The following is a 21,623-nucleotide window of genomic DNA, read 5'->3' on the forward strand; positions in this document are numbered from 1 at the left end:
ATGTGTAAATATGGGTCTAAACGAGTTGCTAAGCACCTATATTCAATACGATGTCAAAACCACTAGGCATGGCACTACTTTTGAAGTAAAGGACTTTCTGAGCTGGAAATCCAACTGAGCTAGACGCCAATGTTAGCATGCTAGCATGAGCACAAAAAACAGTGCTAACCTGTTAGTAAGAGACTGTGCCACGTTTGCGTGTTCAGCATCTTAGTCTAAAATGTTAGAATGAGGGGCCAGCTAAAACTGCAATGTTCTCACTTCTATTTCTACTTTCACTGCCTCTTTAAATTGGACTTTTTCAGTAAGCAGTACAATTCACGCTAGCTACTCACAAAAGCATATAAGTGATAACTTGTCTTTGAAGGCACAAATCTCTTTTCACATTAAGAAAAACTATGCACCCTAATAATGTCAGTGCTTCTTGGTGTGTGAGCTGAGGCACATGTAACAGCACTATAGCACCATACCAACACATAGGGGGCTAGAGCCAATCTAATCAGGTATGGGTTCATTAGAATACTACAGCAAAATTTTTCATACAGTATATGTGTAGTGAAACATGCCAGGCATCATTATTTACTAAACGCATCAGTCTACTGTGTGAGATCCTACAGTTATGGCTGTGACCTGGTGCAATGTTTAAATGTGATGTACCTCATTACAAGATAAGTTACAACTATAGTATATGGACAAAAGTACTGAGCTAGCTATACTTTATACCTACAGGAGCTGCTTAGCATTGAAAATCTAGCCAACGAAGCTCCCGGTGCAGTTTTTTGCTGATGTTAATGCCAGAGGAGGTTTGGAGCTCTGCAGTTATGGAGTCCACAGTGTTGGCGATGTTTACACACTACGTCCCTTGGCCATTGTCTGCCATTTGTGTAGTTTTAAAAGTTGTCTTATTACACTACCACACGCTTATTCCTAAAATAGCTGTGCTGTACAAAACAAACAGGTCTGTCTTAAATTATCCCCTCCAGTAGTTTTATTTTAAAAAATTTAAGTATTTTATTGTGCAAATTCTGACTGTAAGAAAAAATATTCATTAGTGAGGGTCCATCTCAGCAAATGTGCTATTAGCAATGTTGAGCCCTGCTCATCAGAAAGAAGGAGGAGGACAAGGAGAAGAAATCTGGTTATTACCCAGCTATCCCTGACTGTCTCCTCCCAACAGATTAAAGATGATGAGAGAGGAAATGACATGAGTTTCCTGATTCTTAGTCTATGGTATTATGTATAGGTATGTGTGTATGTAAAATCAACAAAGGGATTTAAACTAAATGGAGATACAGATTAACCGTAACAGACTGGCAATGAAACTGCACATATACATTATGATACATGTCACTAGTAGGACACATTCATGGAGAGAAAGTAATATTTTTACATGAATTCACGGTTTCCCCTTTCATAAGAGTTCAATTTTGGTTGGATTATGTTTTTTTTCAAGTGGCCGAGATCTGATTTCAGAGCAAACTGCTCATGATGCTGTGGTGACTCGCATGCCCAAAAGAACAATGGCAAAGACGTCACATGTCATACAGAAATAAACATGGAGGTCACAGTTAGTGTTTACATTTTCTACTTCATAAGTTTGTGTGGGAAAATTTGTGAGCAGATGACAAAGAGCACAAAGACGACAGCCAGCTTTTTAATTATGGCATTTCTTGTGGCGTGTGTGGGTGCAGAGTCGGAGCCATGAGTGGTGGCATTGTACCATGAATTGCTTCACAGAGACAATTTTCAGGTTGTCACAGGCTATTTTAACTACATAATAGAATTGTGAATGTAAATTTCAGTTCAGAAACCAGAAAAAATAACTAGACTTCTGCCTGCAGTCTGAAGACAGCCTTCGGCACTGAAACAGTTTCATGCAATGACTAAGCCAAAATGGAAAAGAAAAAAAGAATACTGTACTGGCCTGAATGAATGAGAAGATCATCAGATATCAGGGGACTAGGTAATTCTTTCTGCAGATTTGTTTTTGTGTTTGCAAGTCTTATTTACAGCCTTACTGTTGCTAGGCAGGGAAATATTTTTGGACTGTTTATAGCATGTCTTTCAGGGTTAATACAATTGTTTGGTTAACCCAATTAAACACAGAGCATGAGTGAGACAGCAAGGCTGCGACATGCTTTGCTACAACATTGGAAAGAAACTCACTGTGAACACAGAGAAAATCTCCTGTTCCCATATGATGGGCTGAAAGGTGAAAACCCAAGCCTCCAAACACAGCTTAAACTCGTGAAAAACGTAGGCTAGGCCATGCAATCAAACTGCAGGGCTTAAAAATTGGCATTAGTCAAAACAGTATTTAAAAACGAATTAAATGTCATTTTTTCATCAATAAACTCACATTTTCAGAGTGTGCATTTTTGATTTTAAAAAAGCAATTTTCACAGAAAACCTGGGCGTCTGAAAAACAACTAGTAAACAGATCATCAAAAAAGCAAGTAGTTCAAACAAATGCAACTAAAATCAACTACATACAATAAAGCTATCTATAGATAAACTATACTACAGACTATTAAGTCTGTTCATATAAAGAATTACATATACAATCCAATGCAAAAGTCTTAAAACACCATTGAAATTTACCTAAACACGTGTAAATGAAAATTAATAAGATACGCCATATAAGGCATAAACAGAGTTTGTACAATTTTAGTGAGCTTGAAAGTCAATATTTGGAATATTAAACCCCTTTTATTCTTCAGCACAGACGAAACCGTTTTAGGCAAACTTTCTTCTAATTTCTTATTCCAGGCTTCTTGAAGGACATTCAAAGCTCTTCTTTGGATGCTGGCTGCGTTTTGTTCCATAAAGATGATCCTCCTCTAAGGCCAATGCTATCACTGATAGTATTCATGCCCGATAGTTTTTCTATCCAGGTATGCCTTTGTAGCACTGTTTGGGATCATTGTCATGCTGAAAAATAAAGGATTTGCCAATGAGATGCTTTCCAGATGGTATTGCACGGTGGATCAAAATCTGATGATACTTTTCTCTGTTCATAATTCTCCCAAAACAATGACAGTCTCCACCCTGTTTTACAGATGGCTGTAGACACACACTGTTCTACCTCTTCTGTGCAGACTAACAACACTTTGGACAAAAGCTTTCAAATTTGGATTCGTCACCCCGTAAGTCCCACTGCCACTGATTTTCAGTGCAGTTCTTGTGTAATTTGGCATACCTCAGCTTTCTCTCCCTCTTTCCCCTCCTAAAGAATTACTTCTTTACAGTCACCCTTCCACCGACACCATTCCCGATAAAGCTTTGGAGAACAATAGATGGATCAACTAAAAGGCCAGATGCATTTTACAGGTCCTGTGTCGTGTCGTTGTTTATTTTTTTGTTTCTTAAGGACATGACTTTCAGATACTGTTCATCTGCTTAATACATCTGTTTTGTGTCCTCCACTTGTCCAGTTCACTCAGATCTTTTAAGGAGACACTGCACTGAAATGCTGAGATATGGGAATCATCTCTTTGGTGCATTACTTTTTTATGTATGTCAAAGACCACTAAAAAGTTTCAACAAATTCTGGCACCTTGGAAGCAAACTGTAAAGAGATAAGGGCTGGCTCAGTACTCAGTAGAAAAAAGTGAAAACCCTAACCCATCACAAATTGGGTCTTGGAGATTATCAAACCCCAAAATTACTCAGTGCTTAGTGTGGTTAAGAGACGTAATGAAGTGAAAGTTTATGTTTAAGCAGCTAGAAATGAAAGATATCTCACAGTTTGCAGGAAATATGATTTGAATGATCACCTGCCAGTGAAAAGTGCAAATCAGCGAGTCATGACTGTTATGTTTACAAAGCAACAACAACTGACCTAGTACTTATAGAACTCCTCCTGGTGTGCTTGATGGCTGTTAGATTAACTGTCAGGCTAACAAACCATCAGTGCAGATTAGGCGTGGATCAATTAGCCCCTAATAAGCATGGTGAGCCTGGGTGTACATTAGTGTGTGCGTGCGTGCACATCTCCACACTAGAGATCAGCTTGCAGGCTGGAGGAGGGGCTAAACGTTAAACACCCCGGCACACTGATCTACTTTCAATCTGCCCATTTAAGTGTGTGTACATGCACTCCCACAAGTGTGCATGCATGTGTGTGTGTGTTTGAGATGACAGGATCAATCACTTCCACTTCACTGAGTTGTCCTTGCACTCTCCCTGCCTGTGTGTTACTCTGTAATTTGGCCTACTATCCTCTCAACTTCTTTCCTGAGGCATTCACTGACCTCAAGTTCATTCTGTTAATATTCACCTGTGCCACTGGGTCAAAGAGCTACCAAAGCATAAAGGCATGGACAGCGCACACAAAAAACATTCAACGCTAGCATCATCTTTCTAAACTGCTACGAGGAAATGCCTTCTTCAGTGCAAACTGTAGCAAACCATCCAAAATACCAATTACTGACTTACTTTCCACAGCTGGCAATATGAAAGTGTGTGTTATTACAGGTCACATGATTCCTCTGTAATGTTCTGCAGCTGCTTAACTGTGGCTGCGAGCTGACTTTGCGATTCCACCATAACGCAAACAGATGAACACAAATGCAGAACCTCAGGATAAGAGCTCCTATTTCAGCTATCCAGGAAAAAAAACGCAAACGGTTTTCTTCACAAAGCCACAGAGTCAGCATCCCCACTACAGTCAAAGTCATCACAGACCAGTGAGTGAGTGAGACATGGTGTGAGAGGAGAGCTTTTTTCTTTTTTTTTGTGACCAGCTTCAAAAGCTGAATGCAAATGAACCCGAGCCAAATCACATCAGAAAGAAAAACACTGCACAGAAGAATCTCTCTCTATTGTGTGTGTGTGTGTGTGTGTGTGTGTGTGTGTGTGTGTGTGTGTGTGTGTGTGTGTGTGTGTGTGTGAGAAATGTCGTGGTGCGGTGACGAACACCGTGTGCTGAAAGACACTGTGTAAGACCTTGTTTGTTATGTGTGCGCCCGAGTGTTTATGTGCTTCTCAGCTGGATGAGTAGATGCATGAAAGCCTTTGAGACAGATATACTGAGCCAATCTAAAGACGGGCTTCAGTGAAAGAGTGAAAGAAAGAAAGAGAGCATTCTTCCACAACAGACTCCAGCCCTCCCCTTCACCCTCCCCCCAGTCCAACTCACCCTCCTTCTCCTTGTCCTTCTCAACCTCTATCTCTCCCTCCTCTGCGTCTAGCCAGAATTAACGATTTCACCCTGAATGGAACCCCTACATTCACTCACTCACACACACACTTGCGAAATAACACACACGAAACCCCCCCAAGGGAGCTGTGTGACCTCATCTCAACGAGCAAGCTCTAAATGCGCTGACACAGAAAGCGAACATACTGTACGTGACATATATGTATGTATGTGTGTGTGTGTGTGTATATATATATATATATGTGTGTGTGTGTGTGTGTATATATATATATATATATATATATATATATATATATATATATACATATATATATATATATATATATATATACATATATATATATATATATATATATATATATATATATATATATATATAAATACAGTGCACGCAACGTCTACAGCTGTACAAACAAACGTATGGTCGTAGCACAAAATCCTCACTGACATAGAAACCGCCTCGTTTGCTAAAATATGTCAGGATGTAATTAGTCTAAAAGGGGGGTCCTTAAAATTCCAGTGGGCAAACACATTGGCACACACATCTACAAAGGCCCTTAGTTAAACACTGAATAGCTCGCAGGAAGTGGCTATTTGGCAATTTGGAAGCACCTCCCATGGCTCATGGAGCCTTCTCTCTCTCCTCTCGGCTCCAATCAGTCCCTTTTTTATGTTTCTCACTCCTCTTCCTCCTCCTCCTCCTCTCTCCCTTCTTCTCTCTACGGTTCTCATCTCCCTCCCCTTGTTCGTGGCTGTGGGTGCCTTCCCACGCTCAGCGCATGAACTTGTACGCCCTCCCTTCTCTCCCCGTAGTGTCAGCAAATGCATTGAGGGATGACTGCGGTGCATGAAATGTGAGATCCTGAGTGATGTGCCTTTGCTTTATATGGCCTAGCGAGGCTGGGTTTACTGCTGCAGAGACCTGGGAGTCACCTTGTTTGAGGATTCTAATGAAATGCAGCAAAACTGGGGCAAATCCCCCCCCCCTTTCAAGATGAAGCTGCTTTCCAATGCACCGTTCCTGACTCAGTCAGTGTTTAATCCAAGAATGATATCAATTAGTTTTATGCTTTCAAAGAAATCTAATTTGGGATTTTTCCTCATTAGTTTTTTCCAAGTATCAGGTTCATTTTAATCCAATAAAATGCTGAAAATTTGTGGAAAAACGGACCATCGGAGAGCACAAAGTGCTGACTGCATATTTTGTCCAACCAACCCTCGCAAATCAGCAGATATTACACTGATAATGATATACAAGTAGGACAATCACATTGGGATTTCTGCCAGTGATAAATGACTTTACATATTAATAGGTTTTCAAAATTGTCTGTGATTTATTTGTGGCCATTGGTTCCTACACTTCTAATGGTGTCTAGAGAGCCAAGAAATCAATTCCTACTCACTACCTCATATTACAGATTGCATATATGTATGAGCTGCAAGCAGTTCATCAAGAGTGATGATACTTTCACAAACCACCACATTTTATCATTGAAAGGTAAAAAAAAAACCCCAATCTGTCCACAGATGATTACACAGACTTAATATGGATTCATGGCCTGTGCTGGTGTCCAACTGGTACCTTTTTTGCTAAACAGAGTGAAGAATTATGGGAATTTAACCAACGTCGATCATGCTATTCATAGGTTGACTGCTAATTGGCTGACTAGTTGGCTTGGAGATTGAGGGGAACAACAGCAGAGTTCTCGATGAACAAGAAGAAGGGCAAAAAAATGTAAATATAAAAAAATAAAAATCACAAGACCTCAGACAATGGCTTTTTTCATTGTTTTTTCCTGTTTGATCATGACAGGGGTCAAAGCACAAACAATGGGACAAACAGCCCACATTACTGACTGCTCCATGTGTTTTTGGCACTGCCATCAGGTGACAGTACAGTTTCAGCACGTAGACGGGGTCCTGCACAGCTCTGTGTAGCTGCTCCAGCCTACCAACACTGCATCATGCCACGCGCTTTACAAGGTGAAAAAAACACCAGGAGCACTGTTAACAAAGGTTTATAGTTTCAGAGTGTAAAACAGTGTTTACTTACTTCGTTTGATTTTATTTTTTGAAATTATAAGTACCTTCGGTGCTTAGTACTACGCTGTGTTATGTTGGATATTTTATGTGTCAGAATAGGAGTTCTACAGCAAACTAAATTTAATTTGCAAAAAAATAAGTCTTAACTGATTACTAAATTCATTGATTTACAGGTTCTCCACGGTCTGGGACTTACAGTGCAATTCAAATATCCGGATATCTGTTGCAAGACTTCAGTTCAATGAACCAGTCACTGTTTACAAATGTAAATACGTCTTTAAAAAGGCTAATAGAGGCTAAACCACTGTCAGACAAGCACGAGTGGGTTTGAGATTGCATTTCTATTCCCTTATTTACTCTCTACGTGGACTACAAACGTATTTGGCAGAAAATAAATGGAAGACAGAAAGATTCCTTTACCTTCTCGCTTTTCTACAGAGTCAGGCTATTCATATGCAGTATCTATTTATATAGATTCATCTGTCTATGACTGTGGAACAAGAATAGGCTCACAGATTTTATTCTCTCTTTTTTTCTCTCTCACACACACACACACATTCACACAGCGCACTGATCGATGCAGGGATAGACCCCACAACTCTGGCTGCAGGACGGCTTCAGTCACCACTTGGCCACTCTGCTGTGAAATTACAGTGTGGGCATGTGGCAGGAGGTACGATGATGAGGCAATGCTGCACGATGAAGGAGATGATGAATTTCTGAGTGGGAGGTAATTATTCTCCCGCACTTGTCTTACCTTCTGGTACTCAGAGTCCTCTGGCCTGAAGTCGCTGCTCACTGTCTGAAATTCGATGTTGAAATGAGGCAACCGGTGGAGCAGATTCACCCACCAAGGCGGAGAATAATTCACCACGGCCGCCATCCTGATGCAGCTGCCTGCCGGCTCTCACTTCACTCTTTAGCCCGATTCCTCACAGGGACACTGTAAAAGAAACAGCCAATCACTGCATCTGAGGAGGACACGAAGCAACTTTTAATGTCACCAAACGCATTAGATGAAGAGTAAGACGCAGCATTCGCATGTTATCATAAGGCTAATGTGATGACCTAACAGTAATCAATACCCACTAACAGGGCGGGTCAAAAATGCCAATATAATGGATACCCTCTTTATTCATTAGTTATGCATATATTTTCACAATTTATTAATTTCAATAAGAGTATAGCTGCTGAATCTTTCGTGATCATTTCCCATTGGACCAATATAAAACACCCCTGCTGTAAAACACAGGGGTTACAGGTTTCTGTGTGTTTTGTTACAAAGGCAAAAAGACTGCAATATGACATATGACTTTACTATTTGGGAGGTTGCCTTCCTTTACAGTGATGTATGTTTGGCTTATTGCCAGTATCACAATGCATTATAATAACTATATTATACTATATAACAACCGCACAACAATTATCACCGATAACCTATTAAATGTAATTAAAGCCCGACAAGACATTCAGTAAGTGTACATTTCGCCCAAACGTTAAACCTGTACATGAATTATGGCATGACAAGAGCATCCATGACAGCGTCACCCAATTTACGCCCATACTGCAAAAACACAGGCTTCGTGAAATAAATGTGTCTTGAACGGGAGGGGGGGATGGCCGTTGTACTGAATTTACTGTATGGGTACATGTAGGTCAGCCCCTTCGCGGGTACCCTTACACATTCAGCATTCAAGCCTTATTTATCTATCGCAGCGCTCAATAAAATGTTAGCAAACCCAGATTAGCTAGCTCTATCCCACTTTGTCCATTAAATCTACCGCAGTACCACAGAGTCGTCAAGGCAACGAGAAGGGAGAAAAGGAAGAATTCATTTTGAGGTCTGCGTGCCTGTGGACATCCAAGTCCGTGTGCTGGGGTGGGTAGGAACCGTGTTATGACCTACCTAGTGAAGCCCAAGCGGATGCAGACTCTCGTTTGGTATAGTCTTGGAGGTCCAGACCGGCGTATACTTCACCTATTGTCTTCCCGAATCCGGCGGTAGATTTGAGCACGACAGCCGTGCGCTGTTGCTGCATCAACGCGGCCGGACCGAGCTAGCTGCAACGAGCGAGTCGCTTGTAGTCCCATCCACATTGAAAAGAACGGAATAACGGTCACCGACCCGGTCCGCTCACATTTCACCGAGACGTCCTCCCGTTTCGACTGCCTTCACCCTCCGCAAAAGCGTCACGGCAGATTAGGGGTTAAATTATCTGACCAGCAAACCACTATCTATTTTTTTTTAATAATAATACAGTTGCTGTCCTCCCCTGCTCACGGTTCGTGCTCGTCGGCGGTCTTCCCACAGTGACCGCCGGTTCAGCGTTGTGGCTCTTCAATTGGATGGTATTGTTGGAGCGTGAAGCAAACACGGTGCTTTAAAAGCCCTGAAGGACGGGGCTTTGCGGCAGCTCCGCGCGCGTGTGAGCGCGTGTGTTTCTGCAAGCGCGCGCCTGAGTTTGTAGATGTGTATGTGAGAGGGCAAATGCGCAAAAAAGCCTCCCCCTGGTGTTGAAGTGGTGGAAGTACACATTAGACGTTTTATCCTCCACAATGGTGAAGATTATTTTAGAAAGCCTATATGACTACGACACAGGTGGAAAGCAACACAATGGGTCTTTCACTAGAAATTGTTTTAAATGTTTTCCTGGAATATTTCCAAATTTGAAAAAAAAAAAAAAATCAGAAAAACAGTCCCAAACAATATTAATGTCTCCTACCAATAATAAATATAAATAAATATGATATCAGAGGTTGAGGGTTGCAGACTCAGGGGATGCACATCTTCAGTGTTGAGGGTGATTTTTTATTACATTATAATAAATACATAGAAATTATATTTTCACTTGTACTTTTAACACTGGGCTAATTTCAAATACATACATTTTGAAATAAAATCCTATATTTCACTGGTTGTTCTCTGTGTTTTCCCCAGAGGCACCCCTTTTGTTCTCAGACTTATTCTCTACATGAGAAGAGATCCATGAACAACATTATGGAGTAATGACACTTAACTCTGTCACTATTCTGAGGAGTTTTAGTAAAGAGTTTCTCTTTTGTTTCAGCTAAAACTCTTGATCATGATACTGTTGGGAGGTTTTTGTACAATCCTCAGTGCCAGAGCAGGTCTGGAGCTGTGCAGTTCTAAAGTCAGCAGAGTGTTGGTGATTTTTTTTCTCACTACACCTCAATCAGCTTTTGTTGTGGTTCCTATTACAGCACAACACTCAGCCATCTCTTTAAAACTACACATTATTCACAAAGGTTTGTAAAGACAGACGGCATGGCTATGTGCTTGATTTTATACACAGTGGAACTGATATTAGCTGACTTCAAACATTAAGAAGTGTATGGACACAAAGGGTGTAACAACAAAAAAAAAATAGGGGGTACATGCTACTTCTCTCAGAAGTGTTTGGGAAAATAAGCACAAAATGTAAGTACAGGTAATAGTTTCTGGGAAGGACCACATGAGACTGGAGATTTTATTAGAAAAACATTTTATTTACTGTATCAGAAATTAAGTTACACTGATCATGTGGAGACAAATGCACTCGATCGTTGATTTTATTGACTCATTTGTCTGTTTTAAAGCACAAGTATTATTGGCATTAGACACAGTCCCTGTGTATCCTCCCCTGCTCTCACCGTTTCAGTATTGCAGCAGCCTGATCTATAACTTATTCACAGTTTGGCTCAATAGTGCATCAGTTAAGAGCTTTCCCTCAACCACACCGCAGACTCAGCTATAACGAACTAAGCATGCAAAATATATTAGTGTGCTGACTTTCATGTATTACCAAATAAGGCATGTGCAAATGTGATTTTATGGATTATTACAGCCTGATGAAGCCAGATGAATTTAAAGTGATGCCTGCTAGGTTAGCAGAAATAAATGCATTTATTACTGTAATTTCAATTTGAATTCCCATGCAGCAGGCAAAAAGAAGCAAAAATAAATCTGACTAATTAAACAGAGATATTTGGCTCAAGAATAACACACTCAACAAAAATGGGCTGTTCGTTTTATGTTCTTGTCTGATTAAAGAAAAAAAAAACATCTCATAACCTTACATCAACACTGAGACACGTTCTGAGAATATTCCTGTTATTGGCATTGGCATGGGAGCAGCTCGTGTTACACAGTGAATATTGTCATTGATATTACAAACATTATTGGAACAGCCCAGCTTTTATTTGCAGCTTCAGTAAGAAGTTAAACTTCTTAGTAACTATACTCAGTAACTATACTTAGTGACTACTCAGCTTCTCGATGGGCGTGACGGAGACACGATGATGTCATCAGAATCATCAGAATAGAAAGCGGCGTCTTCATCGATGTCACGAGACTCGCTCTGGGCTGCAGGAGACATACAGCACGCATGTTTATAGGTGTGTGGACGCACTCCTCTATAATTACCTTTAACACTTACATTTAAGAACAAAGGCCATGAAAGAAATAAACACTTGCTGTGACCTCTGTCTGACCTTTTGTGAGTGTCTTCCTGGAGGCAGAGATGTTAGACGCAGGCCGGGTATTTTTCTTTACACCTTCCTCTTCACCATCATCACTGAGAGATGCAGCATCTTATTAACAGAACAGCAAAGAGTAATTAATGCCATTCAGCCACACCCTCAGAGACACATGTACAGATGCTATAGTGCTAACAGCATGCATTTAAATATGGACCAGTTCTTCTCTCGTGGCATTGACTAAACTTTTCAACAAATAAAACCCTGTCTGTAGGAATCTAGAACAGCTCAGCGAGGGAGTTCATGTTGCTCATGATAGGCCTTTCACCACATTATTAAAAACATCAAATGAAGATGGTAAAAAACAGCTTCACTGGAGGCTGTCCTTTACAACTTATAAAATATAACTACAATGTAACCAGTGAAGCATGACACAATACGACACACTGTAAAGCTCCATAAGAAAGCACGTGTTCTCAGATCGAAAAGAAGCTGGAACGATGCAGGTTAAACTCTCTCAGTGAAGCCCACAAGGTATCAAATGCAGAGGCATCCTTGTAAGATTATAGGGGGGAAAATGCTGACATCACTGCTTTGCTCTATGCACAAGCATGCTGTGACATGCTCAATACTCTGGGACATGGCGGGGAAAGTAATGGGGGAGTCAGTTAGGGCAGACAGATGTGAAGGCAGGACTCCTGAAACAGAAACAGCTTCGCACAATGTTCTCAGAGAACTCCTAACTTTCTTGCTTAGGAAGGATTGAGGATAATTCACAGAGCGGTTCAGTCACATGGAAAGTTCCATGCTCATTCGATCTGTTCATAATTAATCACTGTCATCATCTGATTTCCTATTTTGGCATTTAACAGGAAAAAATGGTTCTACTTCGGCGCTGAAATGAACTGCATCACAGCATGACACAGTCAAATCCCTGCAATCGTTTGTGTGATGGCTCTGCTGATGGGAAGCTGCGACAGACCTGAGTCATCGCGGATGTTGCGATCGCTTGACGTGAGCGCATTAAATATAATTCTGTAAAGTTTAATTAACATTGAATTACTTGCAGAGAGTTTGGGGGATATTTTTCCAAACTCTTTTTTTCTTCTTGTCATTTGCGCCTCTGTTTAAACAGTTAAGCTCCTAAACAGTCTTTTTTACTCCTAGTAAAGTAGAGGCAGTAGTGGTGTGAAGGTCTGCTGAGTGCCCTCTTAAGTCTTTATTTTATTTGAGGCAGACGGTGCCCTCGCTGGTGCTGAGCAGACAGGGACAATAGAATTACATTACTGCTCCAGCGAAATCCATCAATACTCAAAGCAGTGCCGGGGGGAAGGAATCATAAGTGATTTGGAACCTGAGAGCAGGGAGGTGCATACATCAGTGAATATGAAGTCTGAGCACTGAGCAGTTACAGTGTAGCACGAAGGCACTGAATACATTTGTACAGCGTGTTGGGGTGCATCAACCCCTATCCCTGAACTGAAGATGGATGGAGAGCTGTGACTTTTTTTGGTTTTTTGCTGTGTTCTGATGAATATTTTGATAGTTTGCTGTGGATGTGTTTGCATAGAAACAATTTTTAAAAGATGGCGAGAACCTCACCTTTTTTGCTGGGTGGGTGTGGTAATGCACTTCCTCTTGGTGCCAGCGTGGGAAAATTGTTTTCCATTAAAGAAGGCACAGACCTAACACACAAACGCAAACAAGCAATTGTGGATTTTTTTCTTTGGTTTGACTGTTTGTTTGTTGTTTTGGTTTTTAATTCAGTGCATAAATGAGTCACCTTTCTTGTGCAAGACTACATCGAGCCAGATGTCCCCTGCACGCCGACTGTATCATCGTCAAGGCGTCATCATCCAGCGTGTCACCAACGGAGGAAGCTTCATCGCTGAAGTTTGAGGATTTTTCAACCTGGAAACAGCAAAAAAGGGGGAAGAGATAAGAAAGCTTCAGCAGGGACAAAAGCTTACAGCCAACCCACCAGAAAATGTTTTTTAGAGCCACCTAGTGGTTATTTGTGTTAGCTGCAACGCTGACTCTGGCTTATTAAGGACATCATGATCTCTAGTAGGATTGTTGGAAGTACATCAGCACACAAGTAATTTCTGGTTTAATCAATTTTTCCCCTTTTGTTTGGGTTTGAAGGAAAAAAAGAAAGAAAAACAAAATTACATTTAAGTCCTTCATTGCTGAAAATACTTCACACACCTGCTGATCATTACCCAGCATTAGAAAAACAAAATCAGCACTCGTTATGCTCAAATTAACCTTAACACGAGACATGAGTCTTCAAGTATCCATGAAAAGTAGCATTTATTGTTTTTATTAGTACACTGTTCTCGATGCTTTACAAGTACGGCTTGATATGAGTGCATCGCATGGAAGCGTGTGGGTAAAACCTGATTCAGTGCATCTTCCGGTAGCTCCTTCAGCTGCGAGTCTCTGAAGAGGTGGCCTCTTAAAGCTGACTGCAGCATCACCGTGTCCTTAAAAGAGAATGCAGAGGACGGATATGGACAGAAAGAGAAATCTGGGCCAGTGTCTAGACATTTTTTTTTTTTTTACATAACATTTCTATCAGATATTAATAACTTCCTTTGCATAAGCGTGTTACATACCCTGTTTCTGTGCTCCCTCCAGCATATCTGAATGTCTAATGCTGCTTTCTCCATTTCTTCTTTCTCTCCGTCATCTGTGACTGATTCCTCACCTCCCTCTGCCTCCTCTTTGCTCCCCGTGTCCCTCTCCTCTCCCTCTCTCACACCTGTGCTGCCCTGAGTCTCCTCTGCCAATGTGGGAGGAAGAGAGGAAAGCTCAGCCTGTGCAAGTTTACTGTTTTCCTCCTCCAGAGTTTGGATCCGAGTTCGCAACTGTTTCAACTCCTGTCTGGGAAACACAAAACACACGCGTGCAAAGCAGTAAATAAACACAACTTTGCATGAAAAGCAAACTCCACCTGCAAATCATCATAATTATTAGTATTAGTATTATTATTACATATTTATCTATTACTTAAGACTTAAAATGGAATTACACTTGGCTTTTAACTTAAAACTACAATGATCAATTTTATGAACAATGCAAATTGAAGAAAAGTGTGGACACACTGAATCACACCCATGTCAAACACCAAATGCAGGAGTGAAAGTGTACTTATGCTGCCGTCTCTCTTCATCGTGTAGTTTTTTCTGTTCAGCTTTCCACTGTTTTGTCGCTTTCTCAAGTTTTTCTCTTTCAGCCTTCAGCTGTTTCAGTTCATCACTGGAACCACAGACAACACAGATTAAGTATAGAGAACAACAGCTGCTGTTACGGATGTAATAATGTGGTAGGTTCACATCATTCATTTATTAGACTTTTACATTTAGAAGTAGTGTTTTGTTTTTTAACTGAGCAGTCTCAGGCTGCTCGTCACTCACTCTCTACTTGACAGCAACTCTTCAAGTGCCATTTTCTCCTCCTCCAATTGGCTCAAGCGTTCCCTCAACTCCGAAACCTCCTCCCTTTCATCAGTGAGCGTTCCCCCGGAGACCACTGCCTCTGTTGCCATGGTAAACGCCAGACTCTCAGTGAGTGTGGTCTGGACTTCCTTATCCAATAGGATGGCGCTCTTTGGTGACTGGGCGTGTCTTTTGCTGTCTTCCAGCCTCTGACAGGAGGAGAGAGTCTGTTAGCTGCGAGCTTAGAAACAGAGGCAGGCAACTGCTCGTGTTTACATGAACAACTGGTTACGGCTTCCTCTCACCTTCTCCACCTCCAACAGCCGTCTCAACAGTCTCTGTTTACTCCACTCTCTGTAATCTGGGACACATCATTACACTATTTTCAGTAACATTACAGCACACAGCAGAAAACTGTAACCACTTTATGACCATCCTCTTGATCTCCAGGATTTTCACTTGTGACCAAAGTGCATTTAGTCTCCTTGTGTGTTTAATTGGAGGCACAGCATTTTGTTTTAGTTGTGGCTTAAAAACTACAACTTTTGAGTCTTCTGGAAGCTGCCTGCATCCATGACCACAAGGACTTTTTGCCCCTTTCGCCCAACAGCACAGATGTAAAGACTAATACCAATTCCTTTGTTTCCTTTGTCTTTGCATTGCACTTAATGTTAGCTGGAATGTAATCAGTAATGGCAACCTACGTAGATCATAAAGAAAAACTGTATTAACCAATTAGGATTTAAAAACAATACAATTGTTTTATAGCAGCGAGCTTTACTAGGAGACAGGAAGGCATGTTTCTAGTACAAGCTCCTTTAACGGGACCCTAAATCAACATATAGAACACACTGGTTCCAGTATCATTGGTTTTTTACTCCTCCCGGTTTTATACATATGTACATACTGTATGTAAAATATACAGCGAGTTGTAGGCGTTTTACACTGATATCTGACTCTTGCTGGTTTTTTCAGCACTACGTTGTGGCGTGTGAGAAAAGACCTTTGGCTCCTCCAGCAGGACTGTCGGTGTTGAGTTCTTCTCTGAGTGCCACGTTCTCTTGTTGAAGCTGCTCCAGGTTCTCAGTCAGACGGTGAACTGTGGAGCTCAAAGCTTTTTGCTGCCTCTGGGAGCATTTGCTCTCGGCTCGACAGCTGCAACAGAGCAGGTAAGGAAGTCTCAATGCCAGAAACATACTCGTTTATTCGTTAACCTTTTATAATGATGACGACGGAGATCCGTGATTCTCCTGAACTCGGCTACACTCAGACACGTGTGTGTCAGTCACCTTTTCTCAGCTGCTTCTAGAAGCATCCTCAGTCTCTGGATCTAAAAGGAAAGGCAAACAGACCCACTTTACTGAACTCCTTTACACACCACCAAACTCACAGTGGGCAAAGTGGGACTGATTTTACCTCCTCAAAGTATGATTTGACTCGAATCTTCAGTTCTTCCAGGTTGGTGGCCCTCAGCTCACTTTGCAGTTTACTGAACAAGCAAAAAAATAAATAAATCACATGAGCATCATTCTGTTTTACACAGAAACCAAACATACAGAGACAAAGTTGGAGGACGGCATTACCTCAGGGCGTTTTCTTTCTCTCTGCACTGCTGCTCCAGCTTTAGGATCCTCTGCCTCAGTCCATTGATAACCTTGACAAAGAGGATCAGCTTTTCTTGTTATAAACACATCCTAAAAATTACATTTATTCCCGGCATGTTCACTAACCCACTGGATATACTCACCACGCTCCCTTCTCTTTTCCTATCTACCAAACTACGCGTATATTCAGATCCCTACAGGAAAAACATTGCACAGTTGGGTTTTTTTTTTTTTCCATCATTTTAGTTTCTTTGACAAAAAAACGACACACGAAAAAATAAAAAACAAATAATTTTCTATTCTTACCTTAGTGGGATCCAACAGTGATTCTATCTGTTTCTCTCTCTTGGCATTGTCTTCCTCCAGGCGTCGTATTTTGGCTTTCATTTGTTGGTTGTCAGATTTCTGCTCATGAAGGCTCTGCAGAGAACAGCACCAGTGACTACTCAAACATATAATAAGTGCATAAGGATTTACATTTTAAAGAAGCCTGACTAAATTAAAGAGGAAGAATTTTTGAGAAGAAGAACAAAAACGAGATGGAAAAGTCACTACACCGATGTGCAGGCATGCATGTCTTGTTTTAACGTGTGATTGTGTTACTCCTTACCTTCTTGAGGTGAATGATCTCATCGTACATGTCCTCCTTCTTCATGAAATCACTTGTAACTAAAGTCAAACCTGCAAATGATGGGAGAAGGTAAATGATTTCACAAAGAAGACAACACATGCTTGGCTTTGTAAGTCGTGAAAAACAACACTGACTGCACTAATATCACATCATACTCCCTTCACAGCCAGTATTTTTCCTTTTTTTAAGCGTCTCCTGTTCAGCACAAAAACCTGACCTTCAGCTCTGTCTCCCTCTTCGCTCCATTTCTAAGTCTGATACACAAACGCGTTCTCTCACCGTTGGAAGCAGAGTGGAGATGTTTGGATTTCCTCGTGCTCAGGGTCTGCATGAGGAGCTCTGGTGTGGCGTCACACTCTGATCTCAGAGTTTGAGACACATCTGAAAAAGAGAAACAGACAGAGGCTACTTGTCAACATGCTTCGGTTTCCTGATTCATTTGGCAGATTTCTATTGTTTTTAATAACGCAGTGTTAGATGCCTGTGCCATGCTTGTTTTTAAGCCTAGATGATGTGCTAATAAACATTAAAAAGAAGTTTGGCTTACACAAACTGTTCCAACATGAGTCAATACTGCATCTGACTCATGCCTTTTCACACTTTTCGAGGACGCGCTGCAGAGCATGAATAATGCATTTAAGTTCAGATATGTGACGAAATCACTGAAAACCTATATTTCCCTTTACCTCCTTGTTTTTGCTGTACAGCCTTCCATAAACTGTTTCATTTCAAGCAAGCAGATAAACCCATTCACTGTTAATGTATTTATGTAGGCACCATTCACAGAGCTTGTTGTGCCTTCATGACACCTACCAAGGCCGTTGCTGAGGGAAGTAAGGCGAGCTGGGCCAGTCTCCCCGGGAGTGTCCAATCTGGTGTCCCCCAGAGAGGCCCTTGGTAGTCTCCAAGCACCCACTGCTGCTCTCCTGTGATTCACATTCAGACTGGTGAGGTATGGAGACCCTACAAATACAAAAGCAAACATAACTTTCAAGGTGGGTTTTCCTACAGAGTCTGAAAATACTACCTACAGTGCAGCCGAACAGGACTCACCTGGAGAAGGAGGAGGCTTGCCAGAAGAGACTTTCTTTTTCGTTTTCTGATAGAGGACAAACACGAAGGGGGCAAAGCAGATGACAGGAGTATTTATGAAACTGGTTTCATGCGGAAGAGCACGTCGAAAGCAAAGGAAATGTCCCAGCCATAAAAACAAAGACATAACAATGTGTTCATGTGGCACAGATTAGATTCACGAGTCCATTTGTTTACCTTTACTGGAACATCAGCAGGGAGCGAGAAGCCATCCTCAACCTAGGAGGCGTAAGACACCCATACTAAGACAGAAATCCTCTCTGATTGAGAAGTCAAAAGTGCTGAAAACAACTGCCATAAACTACCATGGCTTTAAATTATAGAACCTTATAGGCTTTTAATAAGCAATTCCAACAAGAACCACTGTAAAGTCAGTTTTAAGTAAACAGCTGTATCTTTAACCCAGCCAGATCAGAACACTCACCAGCTCCTCGTAGTCTTCATCTGTTTGGACATCACTCGCCTGAAAAGACGTCTTAGCATTGGCACTGAACATCGCTAGTAAATAAATGTTATGTTAGGTTGGAAAACTCGACTTTTTCCACTTCTAATTCGGTCATCTTTTCCCAACTCCCAAATCTCACTTCACGTCGCCTCCTCTCTTGCTAAGAAATACACAGAGGGGGCAACAAAAGAGACGCTAGCTATGCTACAACTGGGAATTTACGTGTTTTGGGACAGCTAACTTTCCTTAATAATAAGCAGTTCATACGGTAACGTGGGCTGAAGAGCATAGCTTCCTTAAAACTGTTAAAATGCTGCTGTCTTTCGGTACAGAGGTTACTGATTTCCCATCGGCGTCGCAGATTGAGTCGTCTAGCAACCAGGCTGCCGTTAACCAGCGATGTCAAATTACCAAGAAAGAATCCGAGCGGTGCCGGAACTGTATGAGGACGTCTTCAAAATAAAAACGTAAACGCGTGACAGGCGAAAGTAAACGTGACGCGTGATGCTTATCTTAATTTAATGGTAGTTTATGAAATAATGTGTTTTAAGTTGGCAAACTACGCTTCGATTTCAAGCGAAGGGCAACGCATTTCTTTAAACAAGAAACTTATTTTGAAAATATTGGCCGGTTGTACCCGTTAGCTCTGTTTACCTTGATAGAGCACAGCCCAGGTAGTGTTTTGTAGTGATGGGATTTCCGGCTCTTTTTAGAGATCCGGCTCTTTCGGTTCGACTCACTAAAAAGAGCCGGCTCTTTCGGCTCCGAACCGGCTCTTCAGGTTGTTTTGTTGCTTTAATTTATTTATTATTAACAATAATATAAAATTATGCACAAAAAGAATTACTAACGTAAAACAAAGTGGTTTTATTTATATACCGGTATGTTTATATATAAATATATGCGGTGGCCCCTAGAGACAAAACACGTACAAACTCCGAAAAACATTTCTAGCATGAACTGAACTTCCAAAGCAGAGCTACTAGATCACTTAAATTACACAATTGAAAGCATGTGTGTATTGTTTGTGTATTTATACACAGGCACTCATATATATTCAAATAATTTAAAAAAAAGTTCATTTACCTGTTACTACCACACACCAAATCCGGTTGTTGGTACTTGCTGGCTTGTGTAGCCACAAGATACCAAAAGCTCCACACTGCGCCCAGCATCCTGGAGCACTTCTGTTGTCTTTTGTACGTGTTTTGAGTTTTTATGTGCTTCTGAGTTTTTACATGCCTCGGGCGTTTGTACGTGTTTTGGAGTTTGCACATGCATCAGAGTTCGTACGTGATTTGAAGTTTGTATGTGCTTTGTCTGTAGGGGCCACCGTAAATATACTTTTATTTATTCACTCCACATAAAATGTAATAAATAAATCATATAATACAAAAATCAACTATTCACATTTCAACTTTTAACTATTTAAATTTTCAGCTTTTTCCTTTTACAAATTTAAAGTGAAAACAACACAAAACACTGCAAACCACAACCCAATTAAATATAAATTAAAATATCAAAACAAAAAGAACATGTATATTCTCTGTCATATGGGCCTGGATGAATAAACTTTCTGAATCCTTTATCATCTGCAACCGAAAATAGTTGTGGATGATTACTATACCTTTCTAATGTCACGTTTTTGTCCCTGGCTCTCTTTGTCTCTCTCTCTCTCTCCCTCTGGCTCTGTTCCTGCTACTGAGTGTAACTACCGCCCCTCCCCCCTCTGCCCAGCGTAAAGCACAAGGCTCACGTGCAGGCGAGAGAGAGAGGGTGAGAGAAAGAAAAAGAAAAAAAAACCCACGTGACGGCTCGCGATAAGGAGTCGGCTCGCGTCGTTCACGTCAAAGAGTCGGCTCTAAGAGCCATTTCGTTCGCGAACGACCCATCACTAGTGTTTTGCCCGCTGCTCTCGGAGTGGTGCTACAAGGAGGGGCTGAAAGTGGGTTCTTCTTCCCAGAATCATTCAGGTCCGTGGGACACATACAGCCCAATTTGATCCTATCTGGGGTGGACCAAAAAAACCTCCATAATTTACAAAACAGATGATTAACAGATGGAAGTGTGTTAGTTTTTACTTGTGCATTACAGCTTACACCGCTGTAATACATCATAGTGGATATACAAAGGCGCAAAACATTCACGTGCGTTTTAAAACTAAAGAGTAACAATGTTTTTAATCCTTTACGATCTAAAAAACTTGAGATATCCAATATAACATTATTATCGACTTCTATTATCACTTTGCAAAGCCATTCAGTTGCCCAGATATGACCATTCTGAAGTCCAGTTGTTTGAACCCATTCTTGGTTCCATATAGCATGAGTCAAGGGGATGAGGATGTAAAAGTAACCTTTGAGCTCAGTTTGAAAAAGTCAGAAAAACTAATAAGAGGAGTTCAAAGAATAACTGACAGAACCTAATAGTCCTATTGCCTTATAGAAGACACAGGGGTGTTGTCCTAACATCAAACATGTATCAGCCTCTCTGATGCTGAGTAAGTTTGGCTTGTTCAGAATATTTGCCTGAATTGAAAAAAACCTGATCAAATCTTTCTCTTTTGTATGTCCACTGTCAGGAGTTGAGTTTTGTCATTCCTCAAATTCTCCTCTTTGCTGCAAACTCTGCAGCGAGCTGAGTGGCCATGTTCCTGTATCATTTTCTCATACTGTTTACACAGGTGCTGGACCCCCAGTGCCACACAACCAGGCAGACCAGCATATTTTTG

General features: G+C 41.1%; 2 protein-coding genes across 4 annotated transcripts in view; both read right to left on the reverse strand.

The window, feature by feature from the left end:
• Nucleotides 1-9,642, reverse strand: part of LOC146707408 (protein tweety homolog 3-like) — a 29,790-nt gene extending 20,148 nt beyond the window's left edge. For both annotated transcript variants that reach the window (XM_085458750.1, XM_085458749.1), the window contains exons 1-2: nucleotides 9,111-9,642; nucleotides 7,962-8,147 (exon numbers count right to left, since the gene is read on the reverse strand). In XM_085458750.1, the coding sequence (XP_085314876.1) occupies nucleotides 7,962-8,087 (126 nt within the window). In that variant the 5' untranslated portion in view covers nucleotides 8,088-8,147; nucleotides 9,111-9,642. The remainder of the gene's footprint in view (nucleotides 1-7,961; nucleotides 8,148-9,110) is intronic.
• Nucleotides 9,643-10,690: 1,048 nt separating this feature from the next.
• Nucleotides 10,691-19,337, reverse strand: iqce (IQ motif containing E). Of its 2 annotated transcripts, XM_085458747.1 has the most exons (21): nucleotides 18,872-19,335; nucleotides 18,625-18,666; nucleotides 18,409-18,454; nucleotides 18,169-18,318; nucleotides 17,635-17,736; nucleotides 17,335-17,405; nucleotides 17,031-17,144; nucleotides 16,868-16,918; nucleotides 16,704-16,774; nucleotides 16,537-16,609; nucleotides 16,410-16,450; nucleotides 16,124-16,275; nucleotides 15,426-15,481; nucleotides 15,100-15,329; nucleotides 14,834-14,941; nucleotides 14,299-14,566; nucleotides 14,080-14,166; nucleotides 13,464-13,591; nucleotides 13,283-13,365; nucleotides 11,696-11,794; nucleotides 10,691-11,567 (listed from the first exon to the last, which is right to left on the reverse strand). In XM_085458747.1, exons 1-21 carry the CDS (start codon nucleotides 18,941-18,943, stop codon nucleotides 11,470-11,472), a joined length of 2,142 nt encoding a protein of 713 aa, XP_085314873.1. In that variant the 5' UTR covers nucleotides 18,944-19,335; the 3' UTR covers nucleotides 10,691-11,469. The 2 variants fall into 2 exon arrangements, with proteins under 2 accessions (XP_085314873.1, XP_085314874.1); XM_085458748.1 differs by lacking the exon at nucleotides 16,868-16,918 and having other exon boundaries at nucleotides 18,872-19,337.
• Nucleotides 19,338-21,623: the final 2,286 nt, after the last annotated feature.

This window comes from Copadichromis virginalis, linkage group LG6 (assembly GCF_057382275.1).
Source record: "Copadichromis virginalis isolate Kocher_CV1m ecotype Utaka linkage group LG6, C_Virginalis_male_GT1.1, whole genome shotgun sequence".
In the NCBI taxonomy this organism is placed as follows: Eukaryota; Metazoa; Chordata; class Actinopteri; order Cichliformes; family Cichlidae; genus Copadichromis; species Copadichromis virginalis.